The 16,124-nt window shown below is 50.3% G+C and overlaps 1 protein-coding gene across 1 annotated transcript in view; it reads left to right on the top strand.

Moving 5' to 3' along the window:
• Positions 1-16,124, top strand: part of LOC137648878 (mitochondrial outer membrane protein SLC25A46-like) — a 69,947-nt gene that overhangs the window by 51,481 nt on the left and 2,342 nt on the right. Inside the window, exons 4-5 of the mRNA XM_068382050.1 lie at positions 8,552-8,730; positions 9,264-9,466. Coding sequence (XP_068238151.1) covers positions 8,552-8,730; positions 9,264-9,466 — 382 coding nt within the window. The remainder of the gene's footprint in view (positions 1-8,551; positions 8,731-9,263; positions 9,467-16,124) is intronic.

Here is a 16,124-nt window from a genome sequence, read left to right as displayed (position 1 = left end):
CTGAAGGCTCTCCTCTCCCTTCTGTACATCCTTCGGAGGGGGAAGGGGGTCCTACAGGCTCTCCTGCGGCTAAGTCTCCCCTTCGGGGGAGCACTCTGACTGAGACTCCTCTTCGGAGGACTGATGATCCTGATGACCTCCCTCGTGGCCGCCTTCGCTGTAAGGCTCATCGTCCGCTTCGCCGCAAGGGCCTCCCGTCTCCCTATAAGGGTGTCAAGAGGCGCCTTTTCGAGTCTTCTCCCCCTCCGTCCTCCGATGGGGACTCTCCTCGCCAGAAGCAGTCTGTAGCAGCCGCGTTCTTAGACCTCTCCGGGATTGTTCACGTTCTTCCACGCCTTCCAGACCTTCTACTTCCTGTGCAGACGGCCAACAGTCTGATCTCGTCAGCCGACGGGCACCGGTCCCTTCGGGGCAAAGGGATGTCGCCCACGGTGTGGGCGCTTCCCTTGCGCATCAGGGTTCCCCTGCGCGCCCTTCTGCGCGTTCACGCGTAGTAGCACACCAATGCTCTCCTGCTCGTCAGCGCTCTCCTGCTCGCCAGCGCTCTTCTGATGATCAACGCCCTACTGCTCGCCAGCGCTCTCCTAAGGACAACGAACATCCTCCTGTTCCTGCTGCGCACCCAGCGCGCCAACGGTGTCCTGAGCGCACTAGATCTCCTACTCGTCAACGCGCACCTGCACTTCCAGTTCCTGACACGCGCCCTGTGCGCCCACGCTCGCCCACGCGTCCTAGAACTCCGGTTCAGGACATGGGCAAGGACTCAACTTCTCCTCCCCCTCGTGATCCTGCTCGTCAACCCGATCCTGCTCGTCAGCGCAATCCTGCTCGTCAGCTTTCTCCTGCGCAGCAACGCGCGCGGTCTCCTGCGCGTACATCTAGAGTTCCTGCACGCCCACGCGCCTCCTCTTCCTGAGCCCACTCGCGAGTGTTCGCCTTTGCGCCTTGCGCCGATAGCTCTTGCACAGCCTTCTACTCGCCGTCTCCCTGCTCGCCAGCGGTCTCCAGCGCGACAGCGATCTCCGACACGCCAACGTTCTCCTGCTCGTCAGCGATCTCCTGCGCGTCAACGATCACCAGCGCGTCAGCGTTCCCCTGAGCGCCGGCGATCTTCAGATACTCCTCGTGAACCATCGCCTGCGCGCAAGCGCTCTCCTACGCGTCAGCGCCCAGCAGATCCAGAGAAACATAGGTCCCCTGCGATCAGCTCGCCCACGCGCGGTCGCTCGCCTGCGCGTTCTACGCGCCATCGCTCGCCAACGCGCCATCGCTCGCCTGCGCGCCAGCGTTCTCCAACGCGCCATCGATCGCCGACTCGCCATCGCTCGCCCATGCGTCACAGGTCTCCAGGACACTATCGGTCCCCTGGCCCTCAGCGGTCTCCTGAGTGCTCTCGTTCACCCACGTGCCAGCGCGTTCACTCGCCAGCTCACCTACGCGCCCGCACGCCCGTTCGCCCGTGCCCATTTGTCTCCGCACGATTGCGCTCCCGCGCTCCAACAGCCCTTCGCGCGTGACTCTTTTGTGTCACCCTCGCGCGAGCGTCAGCACGACCCCCGTTCGCGTTGGGTTCCGCAGCTCGCGGCAGCAGCAGGGACGCGTGTCGTCAGGTCGCAGTCGAGATCGCCTCCACCTAAGCGCGGGTCTCTTTTGCAGGACAAGGAAGGACCATCGGAGAGGTCAAGGCAACTTTCTTCCCCATCTTTTTTGCAGGCAGGTCCAGTGGTGTCGCCAGATTCCCTTCCTGGCAGCGGGAATTTCGGACTCTCTGTCCGTGTCTCGACAGTCCTGGTTTGGTCCTCTGATGCAGGTGTTAGTGAAGGCTATGAAGCCGGCACTCGACGAACTAGGACACGAGCCAGCGACGGCCTCGCCCCCGCTGAAGAGAAGGAGAGGAGTGGATTTCGTGGTGACTTCTCCCAGGGAAAAGTTGGTTCCTAAGAGGTCCGTCAGGAAGGCCCCGTCCCCTTCGTAGTCGTTTTCTCCTTCTCCCGTAGACGAGGCTTTTCCGTCCTCGGGAGAGTCCAGTGAGGCGGCGGTCTCCCCCTCGGCACCAAGGGGGGAGTCACCTCCTCGTGGAGGAGAATCGTCTCGCGCAGAAGGTGCCTACCAGACCTCTTTGGAGTCTTGTATCCCACCCAGGAGGGAATCCAAGGACTCCAAGACGTTGCCGAAGTCTTCTGCACGTATTCGTCAGGAACCAGCCAGACCCCGGGAGAACGTCCACGTGTCTCCTCAGGAAGAGCTTCCGTGGACAGGAGACTTAGCTGCCAGTCCGCAGGGAGGAGAGCAGCAAGAGTCTGAGCATGCCTTCTGGCAGGTCGTGGGCCTGATGAGACAGCTCAACGGGTTCATGGACCCTGTGATCGCCCCCCGTGAAGGCAAGGACACGGTCCTGGATCAGGTTTATGGAACTCAGAAGCCCCCAAAGGCCAGCGCGGCTCTGCCCTGGTCCCAGGGGCTGAAGAGTGCCGGAGCCAGGGCCAACGCTCAGCTCGCAGTACTCGCTTCCTCCAGTCGTTCCTCTGCCGGGAACAAACTCCTCCCACCTCCTCGTCGCCAGCAGAGGAGGTATTTTGAGATCCTGGGGGGAGTCTAGCCTCGCTCTTCCCCTCCACCATTCGGTAGAAGAGCTTACTAGGGGAGTTCCTCTTGAGAGAAGCTCTCCGCCCGGCAGGCGACGTTCTCGGCGTCGGAGATCCTAAGCCATGAAAAGGTCGCGAAGTGTGCCATGCAGGCCACTTCGTGGTTGGATGTCTGGCTAGGTTCTCTGGGCATCTACCTTTTGCGCTCTGAGGATCTGTCTCAGGAGAGCAATAGGAAGGCCCTGGAGACCTTCCTCCTCTCGGGCACTCGCTCCATCGAGTTCCTGGCACATCAGGTTACCAACCTGTGAGCCAACTCGGTACTGAAGCGTCGTGATGCGGTGACCGAGAAGATCCATCCGAAGGTCATGGCCGTGGATGTCAACAGGCTCAGACACGCCTCCCTCCTTGGGGGGAATTTGTTTGAGCCCCAGGACATGGAACGAACAGCTAAGAGGTGGAGGAAGTCTAGCCAGGACTCCCTTCTCCAAAGGGCCCTTGCATCTCGGCCCTACAAGCCTCCAGCTCCGCAGCAACATCAGCAGCAGCCTCGCAAGACACCGAAGCAGGCGCCGGCAGCTAAGAAAGTGGTGTCTAAGCCCCAGCCCTTTCCTGCCAAGGACAAGAGGGGCAGTAAGTCCTTCAGGGGAGGCAAGACTCCTAGAGGGAGCGGCCGCGGCCGCAAACGCTAGGAGTGGCAATCCCCCCGCATGTCTACCTGTGGGGGGGATGCCTTCAAAGTTGCGTTCACAGGTGGCAGCAACATGGGGCCGATGCTTGGACGGTCCTCATGATCGGCCAAGGGTATCGTGTCCCATTCACGACATCTCAACCTCCCCTGACAGCGAATCCAGTGTCGTTGAGCTCCTATGCCATGGGATAGGTAAAGGGGCCAGCCCTTCGGGCGGAAGTCGAGGCCATGCTCAAGAAGGATGCTCTCCAGGAGGTCGTCGACGGCTCCCCAGACTTCTTCAGTCGACTCTTTCTTGTAAAGAAGGCGTCTGGAGGCTGGAGACCCGTCATCGACCTCTCAGCTCTGAACAAGTTTGTCAAGCAAACTCCGTTCAGCATGGAGACAGCGGACAAGGTCAGACTTGCGGTGGGACCACAAGACTTCATGTACACACTGGATCTGAAGGACGCGTACTTCCAGATCCCAATCCATCCGTCTTCCAGGAAGTACTTGAGATTCAACCTAGACAGCAAGACCTACCAGTTCAAGGTGCTGTGCTTCGGTCTCTCCACAGCACCTCAGGTGTTCACCAGAGTGTTTACCCTGATTTCGTCTTGGGCGCGCAGGAACGGCATCCGTCTCCGTTATCTGGACGAATGGCTGATCCTAGCAGACTCGGAGTCGACCCTTCTTCGACACCGAGACAGGCTTCTGGGACTTTGCCAGTATCTGGGGATCGTGGTAAATCTTGAGAAGTCCTCTCTGCAGCTGTCCCAACGACTGGTTTATCTAGGCATGTTGTTAGATACCAATCTCCACAAAGCCTTTCCATCAGATGACAGGATAGCAAGGCTGAGGAGGGTGGCGGAACCCTTCCTCAGGCGAGAAGAGCTTCCTGCCCAATCGTGGTTGCGTCTCTTAGGTCACCTGTCCTCCCTGGCCCGTCTGGTTCCAAACGGCCATCTCAGGATGAAATCCCTGCAGTGGCGGCTCAAGTCCCGGTTGAATCAAGGATCCGATTCCCCGGACTTCCTGGTCCCGATAGGACCTTCGGAACAGGCGGACCTGCGGTGGTGGCTGGTCGACGAGAACCTGCGAAAGGGAGTGGATCTTCTCGTCCTCCCCCCGGAATTGACACTTTTCGGACGTGTCAAAAGAAGGGTAGGGGACGCACATTCTGAACCAGAGGACATCAGGCCTTTGGTCAGAATCAGAAAAGTACCTGCACATCAACCTGCTAGAAATGGAGGCCATTTTCCTGGCTCTTCAACAGTTCCAACGGACCCTGCCGGGTCACTCCGTGGTGGTGGTGATGAGCGACAATACCACGGTAGTGGCTTATATCAACAAGCAGGGAGGTACTTTTTCGCAGCAGCCATCCCATCTTGTAGTAGAGATTTTGAGGTGGACCGAAGTCCACTCGATAACACTATCAGCTTGCTTCATTCCTGGCAAGAGGAATGTGCTCGCCGACAGTCTGAGCAGGGCTTCGCAGATAGTGAGTACCGAGTGGTCTTTGGATCCTCAGATAGCCAACAAAGTTCTGTCTTTGTGGGGTTCCCCGACCGTGGATCTGTTCGCGACAGCTTTGAATTTCAAACTGCCCCTGTACTGCTCCCCAGTCCCGGACCCCAAGGCACTCTGGCAAGATGCTTTCCAACAACGGTGGGACAACATCGACATGTACGCCTTCCCACCGTTCTGTCTGATGAGAAGGGTGCTCAACAGGACCAGACTATCGGTCAACTGTTCGATGACTCTAATAGCTCCGCTATGGCATCACGCGGAATGGTTCCCGGACCTTCTGCAGCTCCTGACGGAGCTCCCGAGAGAACTTCCCCCACGACACGAGCTACTCAGACAACCACATTGCAACATCTTCTACAAAGCCGTAGCCTCGCTTCGGCTTCACGCCTGGAGACTGTCCAGCGTCTCCTCGCGGAGAGAGGCTTTTCGCAACAGGTTGCAGAGAGAATGTCTTGGTACCTGTGAAAGTTCTCTGAGGGTGTCTACCAGGCGAAGTGGAGAGTCTTCTGGGGTTGGTGTCGTGGGAGGGGTATCTCTCCACTCGATGCCACTATTCCAGCGATAGCGGAGTTTCTCGTTTATTTGCGGGTGGAAATGCGCCTTTCGGTCTCAGCGGTGAAAGGCTATTGCTCAGCCTTAAGCCTGGCTTTTAGGCTGAAAGGAGTGGACATTTCTTCCTCGCTGGAACTCTCTCTACTCATACGTAGCTATGAGCTTACCTGCCCTCAGTCGGAAGTGAGATCTCCTCCTTGGAACGTGGTTCGGGTTCTCAGGGCTCTTAAGAGACCTCCCTTCGAGCCATTACACTATGCCTCTGATCGCCACCTGTCTTGGAAGGCGGCTTTCCTGCTCGCTTTGGCCTCTGCCAAACGAGTTAGTGAACTTCATGGTCTCTCGTACGACGTCGCCCATTCAAGGGGATGGGGGGAGGTAATGTTCAGGTTCGTCCCTGAGTTTGTTGCCAAGACTCAGAACCCTGGAGTGTAGGACCCACAGTTCGACTTTCAGGGTCGCGAGTCTCCGTTCTGTAACAAGCGACCCAGACCAGCTGCTATTATGTCCAGTGAGGAGTCTGAGGTGTTACTTGAAGAGAACAGCTGCAGTTCGTCCTCAGATGCAAGCATTGTTTGTTAGCACAGGCAGGACGAAGAGGAGGGTCACCAAGAACACCATCTCGGCTTGGATTCGAAGGGTTATCCATCATTCCTTGAATCCGGACCCTCCTCCGTCACGTCGCCCTAGGGCACACGATGTCACGGGCATCGCTACGTCCCTGGGCTTCAAGAGAAACTTCTCTGTGACGCAGGTACTTCAAGCTGGGGTCTGGAAGCGTCAGACGACCTTCACAGCCCACTACCTGCAGCACGTGACCCACAGGAGCCTCGATACTTTTTCTATCGGCCCTGTGGTGGCTGCACAACACCTGGTCTAGCCTCAGGCTCCTTTATGGACAAGTAGCAGTAGGTTGAGGGCGTTGTTACCCGGTTTTAGTCTGAGTGAATGAAAGAGTATGTCTGGCCCTTACTTCTCTCTTCATCCTCTCCTCTCTCGGGGAAGCAGCATCCTGGTCTCCGCATAGCTGACTTCAACCTCTGCAGGTAAACCATGCTTCCTTGTGCTCCTAGTATTAAGCTTAATACTGTTGCGTCCCCCATACCCTGACGAGGTTGTATTGGGAACGTCCTATCCTGGATTCCTATCTAAAGGTCTCAAGGTCAACTTCATAGGACGAGTCACGCTCTTTCCTCCACACACAACTTATGTAGGCCACACGTTCCTCGTGCAGGGACTCCTTTTCTCCAGTGCTACTCACTTGAAGTCGGAGTCCCCGGGTAAAGCCAAAGTCAGTAAGGCTGGGGACTTTCCACCCTACCTAAGGGGTAAGTCACCCAATGTAAATAGCGTGGTTTGTATTTCGGTTACGGAACAAATGACAAATTCGGAGATAATTTGTATTTTTCCTAACCATACAAACCTTAGCTATTTACACATATTTGCCTGCCAGCCCTGTCCCCCAAGTCAAGTCCTACCTCTAAGTGAAGTGAAGCAAATCACTGGTGTGTGGGGAGGAGGGGTAGCAAGCTACCCCTTCCCCTACCCCCGCTAACTAGCGCGGGGGGTAGTTTAACCCTCGTTAAAATTTATTGGCTCGTCAATTTCTGCTACGCCGAAAGTAAACCCAATGTAAATAGCTAAGGTTTGTATGGTTAGGAAAAATACAAATTATCTCCGAATTTGTCATACTGATCATAAAAAAGATATTCAAGTAGCAGTATTCATAATTATGTACAGAAATTACTTTATAACATTCACAACTATCTAACAGCATATCAGAAGGTTATGTATAGCAGTTACTGTGCAATAAGCATTCACAATTATCTAAACACAAATTCAACTGAAATTATAGACCTCAGAAGTTCATGGTGAAATACTCTAATAAAACAATCACCATCATCATCTCCTCTAACGCCCATTGACGCAGAGGGCCTCGGTTAGATTTTGCTAGTCGTCTCTATCTTGAGCTTTTAAATCAATACTTCTCCATTCATCATCTCCTACTTCACACTCCATGGTCCTCTGCTATGTAGGCCTGGGTCTTCCAACTCTTTTAGTGCCTTGTGGAGCCCAGATAAAAATTTGGTTAACTAATCTCTCTTGGGGAGTGCAAAGAGCGTGCCCAAACTATCACCATCTTTTATAAATTAATGAGGTAAGCAACACGACATTTGCAATATAAAATAGGACTATTTTACCTTTGCAGCTGAAAGTTGTGGGCATGTGACGTAGTTGAAGTCTAACGTAAGCCAACATTTAACAAAATTCAGCTTAGAAACACCTTGGAACTTTTTAAGTTTCTAAGTTGAAGACTTTCTGTATCAGAACATAATTTTCCGCTTATAACCACATATACAGAACAGAGCCTCAAATAGAAAGAAATGATTACATGAGGGCTTTAAAATTCACTTATATATTTGGTTATATATAAACTGTAAATGTTTTCCTTTATTTCCTGTTATGTAACAGTGAACACTATTGCCATTACATACTTTTCTGTTAAGAATCAAGACGCTGTGGCGTATAGCCGTTATATAGCAATGATGATGGCTTTAAGTACTGTCTTGTGAGAAGAAACGGGTTGATATGACTAATATCATATAGTGAAGTATCAAACCATTGTGTTAGAAAGGGTTTTGTCTTTTAGGTTAAGGTGCTGTCATGTACTTCTACAGTTATTTAATCATTAATGCTCTCATGTATTTGGTGTTATATATTTGAATCCCACAATTACCCAAAATTATTACTTTGAGGGTTGTGGTCGATGTGGTAACGTCCCTGACTGGTGAACGCCAGACTGGAGTTCGAGTCCTGCTCAAACTCAATAGTTTCTTTGGTCACTGCAACCTCACCATCCTTGTGAGCTAAAGATAGGGCCTTTGGGAGAGCCTATAGGTCTATCTGCTGAGTCATCAGCAGCCATTGCCTGGCCCTCCTTCGTCCTAGCTTAATTGGAGAGGGGTCTTGGGCGCTGATCATATGTATATATGGTCAGTCTCTAGAGCATTGTCCTGGTTGATAGGACTATGTCACTCTCCCTTGCCTCTGCCATTCATGAGCGGCCTTTAAGCCTTTAAAGGAACGAATGTACGTTTTAGTTTAGGGAATTTTTATTTGTGTATGTGTTTCACGGTACTTTGCATAGAAAGTATTGTGTAGTATCATGGCATGTGTGAATGCATATTTATTGTCTTTTATTACTTTCTTTCAGGTTAATGTAAATAGTCATCGATATCACGTTTTGCCTATAACTCTGATACCGGCTTTGATACACATGCAAGGATGTCAAGGCCTTTCAGCTTTCTGGAAAGGCCTAGGGTCAGTCCTCACCGTTCGAGGCGTTACGTTGGCCCTAGAAGACTGCATATCCAAATTCACTCCGTGGCCCAAGTAAGATTACTATTACGGTGTTGAATACTTGAAGTAAAACACAATGACCTATGAAAAACGACATACTTAACATTATAGCATTTATTGTGATAGATTATTATTATTATTATTATTATTATTACTAGCTAAGGTACAACCCTAGTTGAAAAAGCAAGGTGCTATAACCCCAAGGGCTCCTACAGGGAAAAATAGCCCAGTGAGGAAACGAAATGAATTAACTATATGAGAAGTAATAAACAATTAAAATATTTTATGAACAGTAACAATATTAAAACAGATTGTTCATATGTAAACTATATAAAGAGACTTATGCCAGCCTGTTCAACATAAAAACATTTGCTACAAGGTTGAACTTTTGAAGTTCTTTTGATTCAACTACCCAATTAGGAAGATCATTCCATAACGTGGTCATAACTGGAATAAAGTTTCTAGAATAAATATTAATAATATTTTGATAATATTGATTAAAAAGTTTATGCTAAAATATATGAAGATGTCTAGATTACGCACTAATTCTCTTCTTTATTTTACAGAGAGATATCGCCGCATAGTTCAGCAAAAACAATAGGCCAACATCTACTCCTGAAGTGTTCAGCTTTAGCTCTCATTACCCCGTTCTTTAGCGCGAGTTTGGTAGAAACAGTGCAAAGCGAGATTGCAAGCGAGAAACCTGGTGTTTTTGATGTATTTAAAGAAGGACTTACCAGACTTCTATCCTTTACTCAGCCACAAACAGGTATATTTCTGTGTTATTTTACAAATATAACTCATTAACCCTTTTACCCCCAAAGGACGTACTGGTACGTTTCACAAAACTCATCCCTTTACCCCCATGGTCGTACCGGTACGTCCTTGCAAAAAAAGGCTATTTAAATTTTTTTTTTGCATATTTTGACAAATTTTTTGAGAAACTTCAGGCATTTTACAAGAGAATGAGACCATTCTGACCTCTCTATGACAAAAATTAAGGCTGTTAGAGCAATTTAAAAAAAATATACTGCAAAATGTTCTTGAAAAAAAATAACCCTTGGGGGTTAAGGGTTGGAAATTTCCAAATAGCCTGGGGGTAAAAGGGTTAAGGATCCATGCAATGTTCAGATCACCTATTTTACATATACTTTGGGTGTAGAGGGCTAACTTGCTACAATTAGTTTAACCTCAAAATTATATGAACTCATGATTAGCTTTATGATATACTGTACTGTACTGTAGTGAATATGTAAGTATACAGCCTATACTAATGGGTTTTTATGAGTAGCTGGTTCTTGTCATCCTACTTCATTTTTACCTCTTACCTCGCCTTCACCATCCCTCTCAGTGTTATTGTCACTTTTACTGTTCAGACCAAAGAATCACAATAACCAATCATATTAATATCAGCGATGTCATAAGAATAATTATTATTGATGTAAAATAAGGCTCTATTCATTCTATAACTTCTTGAAATGTTGACTTTCATACAAAAAGAATGTATAATTTACTTCACCAAGTAAATAATTCTTCATACAAGAATGAAATGCAATAGAATGTAAGCAAAAAGATAACTACATATCTATTGAGAAATTAGACTGAAAATGTAGGTAATGGTGGCGAGAGATCCACGAGTCGAATCTCATAAAAAGGTTAATCTGATGTTGAAACGTTGATTTAGTAATTAATATATACAAGAAATGTTATTTGCTGGAAATTTCCTTTTGTACATCTGCTCAGGGAATGGTTAGCTATTACTGAAGATAAAGATGATCTATAAAGATATAGGATTATTTTAACCCATTTATATATTTTTCTGTGAGTGAACATTATTTTGGTATAATTTCTTTAATGGCAATTAGTCTTGATATATCTGTGGACTTTGTGTGATTTGGCTTATAAAACAAAGTGTTTTTTTATGTATAAATATACAGTATCTAAATCTTAGAATTCTTAAGAAATGTTTATATTTTATATAGCGCAGATCTTTTATATAAAATTATCATATTATTTTTCCTCCTGTTGCCAAAGGTAGTTTTAAAGAAAGGTAATTATTCATCAACTTGTTAATTCACATCGCCTCAAGCTTAGGCGAGTAATACCTAAATATGACGTATGTACCTACAGGCTTGTTGAATTGCAGCGAAGTTAAAATAGTGCTGTACACTTTGTAAAGTAAAAAAAATGGGTTTGTGAGGGTAGTTTTAAAGAAAGATAATTATTTATCAACTTGTTAATTCAGATCGCCTCAAGGTTAGGCGAGTAATACCTAGATATGATGTACAGTATGTACCCACAGCCTTGTTGAATTGCAGCTAAGTTTAAATAGTGTTGTACACTCTGTAAAGTAAAAAAATTTGTGAGAGACACAGCATCTTATGATGATAATATCTAGGTAACAGGACAAAGAATGCAAACAGGAGAAATCACTTTACTAATAAATAGTATATTTTAACCCTTTTACCCCCAAAGGACGTACTGGTATGTTTCACAAAAGCCATCCCTTTACCCCCATGGACGTACCCGTATGTCCTTGCAAAAAAATGCTATAAAAATTTCTTTTTTCATATTTTTGATAATTTTTTGAAAAAATTCAGGCATTTTCCAAGAGAATGAGACCAACCTGACCTCTCTATGACAAAAATTAAGGCTGTTAGAGCAATTTAAACAAAATATACTGCAAAATGTGCTGGGAAAAAAATAACCCCCTGGGGGTTAAGGGTTGGAAATTTCCTAATAGCCTGGGGGTTAAAGGGTTAAACATAAAACTTACCCGCTGGTTATAAAAGAATGGCTAGCGTTCCTGACATTCTTATATAACCAGCGGGTAAGTATGTTCAAAAATTTATTTTATTATGAAAATATAATTTTTAAACATAAAACCTACCCGCTGGTTATATAAGAATGTCAGGAACGCTAGCTATAACTTATATAACCAGCGGGTAAGTACAGTATGTTCAAAAATTAATTGTTCCAACACGAATACTTACCTCGAACTACTTTCTTAGGAGTTACCTGTAATCTCCTCTCTACCGACGAGAGTTTTGTGTAGTAAACCCTATACCCGTTTTCTATGGAGGGCTAACCCGGGAGTGAGAGAACGTGCCCCGAGGGTAGCCTTTGAGCTAGGTCGAGGTCCGCTTGGGTCCCGTGAGTCAGTAAGTTCTCTGGTCGCGACGTGATACCATACTCTCACGTCGCTCTCGTCTCTCTCGACCCTTTGTGTCCGCCTCGTGTGTCCCGTGTGGTTACCGCGTGGTAGCTTTGTGCTTATCCCTTGTGTTCTTGCGTGTTCACTACCCTTCCTTGTGCTTCCCAAGTGTATCCCTTTGATTCCCTTCGTTCCTGTGCCTTGTGGTTGTGTGCTATGGAGCAGATCCGCCGTTGTCCTGGGCCTAGAGCCGGAAAGTCGTGTGGAGCGTTCCTCTCCAAGCCCGAAGTAGACCCTCACTCCCTTTGCTCTTCCTGTAGGGGCAGGATGTGCTCGCCATCGGATACGTGCATGGAGTGTGTTAGTTGGAGTGAGATACAGTGGGTGCGATACGGCACTAAGAAAAAGAAGTCGTCGAAACGTTCGCCCAGGAAATCTAGCATCTCTTCGCCGCTACCGTCACCCAGTGGACAGTCCGACGGGACTTCTGTCTCGCCTTCCCCTACCCAGAGTAGGGGACGAGGTAAGTCCGTTGCGGGAAAGAGCCGAGAGTTCTTCCCCAGAAGTCTAATGTGTGTGAAGTGGGGGTTGCTGGGACTTCTCAGGCTAGTGGGGAGCCTGGTTGTGCTGTGTTGGGGTGTTCTGGAGACTCTGCCCTTGTGCTTGGGGGGCACGTTTCCTCCGACGACCCCTTATGGTGTAGTAATGTGGTACCTGTTTCTTCGCCACCTTCGTGGGCCTGTGTTTCAGGTTCTTCGGCAGCTGGCGACGCCCAGGGTAAGTTAGACTCCATGGTAAGTGATTCCTTCGGGTGGAAGCTCCCTAAAATGCCAGGTAGGTCCCCAATGCGGATGGAAGAGGGCCTGGATACCTGGTTCCCTAGTGTAGGGCGTCAACTCTCTTTTCCAGCTCCTCTGACGACAGTCCCAGAAACCTTCCTGCAACCCTCTACCTCTGGTACGCAGCGAGTCGCGAAGCCCTCCGTAGCCCCCGCTTCTGCCTGTCGTGCAGGTGGTACAGTTTCGTCGGGCTCTTCGGATGGTGGGGCTTCGTTCTCTTCAGAAGAAGAAACCAGGAGGAGACATCGGCGCTGGAGGGAGCGGTCCAGGAGCAGGCGTTCCCGCTCAAGATCCCGTTCGAGGTTCAGCAGGAGACGGTCCCGCTCTCCACGGAGGAAACACAGGAGGAGTAGGTCCCCCGATGGTAATTGGGTCTTCGTTCCCCGTAAGCCTGAATTGCAGTGTTCCCCGGACCGGCTATCCAGGGATTTCTCGCCACGAAGGCCATCCTCCAGACGAAGATATGACCTTCGCAGGGAGAAATGCAAGAAGGCCGCTTCAGGCAGGCGTAAGGCCGCGAAGCTTCCGGTTCACCCCGCCCAGCGGGGGGAACCGTGCTTCCTTACGGGCAGCCTGGCCGAATCAGCACAGCTGGTTCGGCCCTCGGACTTTAAGGAACGGTTCCCTCCGTCGGGTCAGCCCACGGGATCCGCGTCCTCGTCCCCCAGAGAGAATGCACGAACGGTAGTCCTCGCCGGCACGGCGATGCTAGTTCTGACCCCCGAACCTGGTGCGGAGGTTTCCGCCGGGGAAGACCGGTACCACCGCAGGGGAGTGCTTGTTGTCCCAGAACCGAAGCTCCCGGTGGGAGTGCCCGGTGACCCGGCTCCTCGGGATCAGACCGAAGGTTCCGCTGGCGGTAGAGAAGGTTCCCCGACCGAGGACTCGGCCTATCGGAAGGTTATAGGCCTGATCCGAAGGCATCATAGAATTGAAGAACCGGTTACAGCCGATGAGGACTACTGGAGGTCCAGGCTGACCCGCTTGATGCAGGCACCCGTCCAACAGAAAACCTCCCTGGCCCTTCCTGTGGCCCGAGATCTCGTTCTGGGACGGGCTCATGTCGATAGAGTTGTGGCAGGCAATGCCGAAGCTCCCAAAACGCAGAGCTCTTCGAAGTTGCTCCAAGGGCTCAAGTCCCAGAGTAGGGTTTATGTGCCAGAGGTACAACGACCGGGAGCCTGCAAGGTGGAGCCTGCCCGCGACGTTCTGGGACAGGGTGCCTCGGAGGACAGAGCATCTTCAGCCCCGATTTGTTTTTCGCAGTCGGAGGCTGCGATGATGGAGGAGATGTCGAAAGACTTAGTTCATGTCTCCTCTTGGTTGGACTGGTGGGCTTCCGCACTGGTAGGTGTTCAACCCACATATGACTTGACGGACCCGGAACAGCAAAGCCTCCTGAGGGAGCTTATCATCTCCGGGGGCAAGACCCTGAAGTTCCTCACATATCAGTCCCTTGCCCTGTCAGGAATTGGGTTCTTCGCAAAAGGGACACTATTCTGGCGAAGCTTTCCCGGAAGGTCCCAGACAGGGAGGCGAGGGCCATGAGGAGCCTTCCTGTGTGGGGAGACTCCTTGTTCCCCTTGAAAGAACTAGAGGAGATCATGGAAAAGGTGGCTAAAAGAAAAGAAGTGAACGCTCCCAGGCCTCAACCGGTAAGGAGGCCCCCCTACAAGAGGTCAGCCTCAGACGGTCCCTCTACTTCTCAGGCCCCGCCTAACCTGACGAGGAGATAAGCCCCTTCTTCCTCGTAGGCTTCAGTGCCTCAGCCCCCCCATAGAGGAGCTCCAGCAGCGTCGGCCTCGTTTAGAACGGGGTATTCTGCCTCCAGGAGAGGCCGTTCAGGCCGCTCCTCCAGGAGGAGGTAGAGTGGGAGGCCCCCTACTCCTGCCCAAGCCTCAGGTTGGGGGATGTCTCAGACTACATTGGCAAGCATGGAAGGCTCACGGAGCAGAGCCCTGGACAGTATCCGTACTGAAGGAGGGGTACAGGTTACCATTCTTAACAGAACCCCTGCCTTTAATTCCGGCCAGCCTGTCGGAGTGGTTGGCACCCAAGGACCCGTTGAAGAGGGCAGCTCTTCAAGAAGAGGTGTCCACGATGCTGGAAAAGTGCGCCATGGAGGAGATCCTGCACCCAGGGCCAGGTTTCGACAGCCGCCTGTTCCTGGTAGAAAAGGCGACGGGGGGGTGGAGACCGGTGATAGACCTGTCAACCCCCAACAAGTTTGTGCGAAAGACATATTTCAAAATGGACACTCCGAAGTCAGTCTTGCTGTCCTTGAGGGAGAAAGACTACATGATGACCATAGACCTCAAGGACCCATACTTCCAAATCCCGGTCCATCCCTCAAGTCGGAAGTTTCTCCGGGTGAAATGGGGTACCCAGATCCTGCAATTCAAGACCCTCTGCTTCGGGTTGTCGACAGCTCCCCAGGTATTCACGAGAGTCTTCACGACAGTCTCGGTGTGGGCTCACGAGCGGGGCATTTGCCTCATCCGGTACCTGGACGACTGGTTGCTTCTTTCCTCCTCGGAGGACGTTTTGAAGGAGCAGGGTATAAAACTTCTCCAGTTTTGCAAGGGTCTGGGTATCATGATCAACCCAGAAAAATCGAACCTATCTCCCTCCACCAGAATGGGGATGACACTGGATTCCCTACTAGTGAAAGCTTTTCCGTCGGAGGAGAGGATAAGCCATCTTATGAAGATCCTTCTTTCCTGTCGGGGCAACCCAGGAGGGCGAAGGACTGGCAAAGGCTAATAGGTCATTTGGTGTCGTTGGAGAAACTGGTTCCCCAGGGGAGACTCAGACTCAGGGCCATCCAATGGAACCTGAAGAGCTTCTGGAACCGACTGGACTCGTCCCAGAAATTAATTCCAGTCCTACCAAACACAATGTCCTCCCTGGAATGGTCGCATTGCTGGTCGAACTTGCTCAAGGGGATGCCCTTCACGACCGAACCTCCCGAGTTGCTCCTATTCACAGACGCCTCCAACCAAGGATGGGGAGCCCATCTCCTCAACGGGACGGCGAGAGGAACCTGGATGGACGGGGAGAAAGGCCTACACATCAATGTCCTAGAGTTGAAGGCAGTCCAGAAAGCTTGCCTGCACTTCGTCGATCTACCAAGGGGAAACACTGTGGCGTTGATGTGCGACAACGCCACAGTGGTAGCGTACATAAAGAAGCAGGGAGGCTTAAAGTCAAGGGAGTAGTGCAATCTCGCCCTAGAGATCCTAGATTGGGCGGAAGCGAACCAGGTAGTTTTATTGGCAAGGTTCATCTCCGGGAAAAAGAACGTCCTAGCCGACGGTCTCAGCAGGATGGGTCGGATAGTAGGAACAGAATGGTCCCTCCTCCCAGAAGTAGCCAGGCTCATCATTCAATGATGGGGTTCCCCGGTGATGGACCTCTTTGCAACCAAGCTGAAT

This window comes from Palaemon carinicauda, chromosome 10 (genome assembly GCF_036898095.1).
Source record: "Palaemon carinicauda isolate YSFRI2023 chromosome 10, ASM3689809v2, whole genome shotgun sequence".
Lineage (NCBI taxonomy): Eukaryota > Metazoa > Arthropoda > Malacostraca > Decapoda > Palaemonidae > Palaemon > Palaemon carinicauda.
The sequence above is the reverse complement of the archived record's forward strand: the minus strand, read 5'-3'. Positions and strand labels throughout refer to the sequence as shown.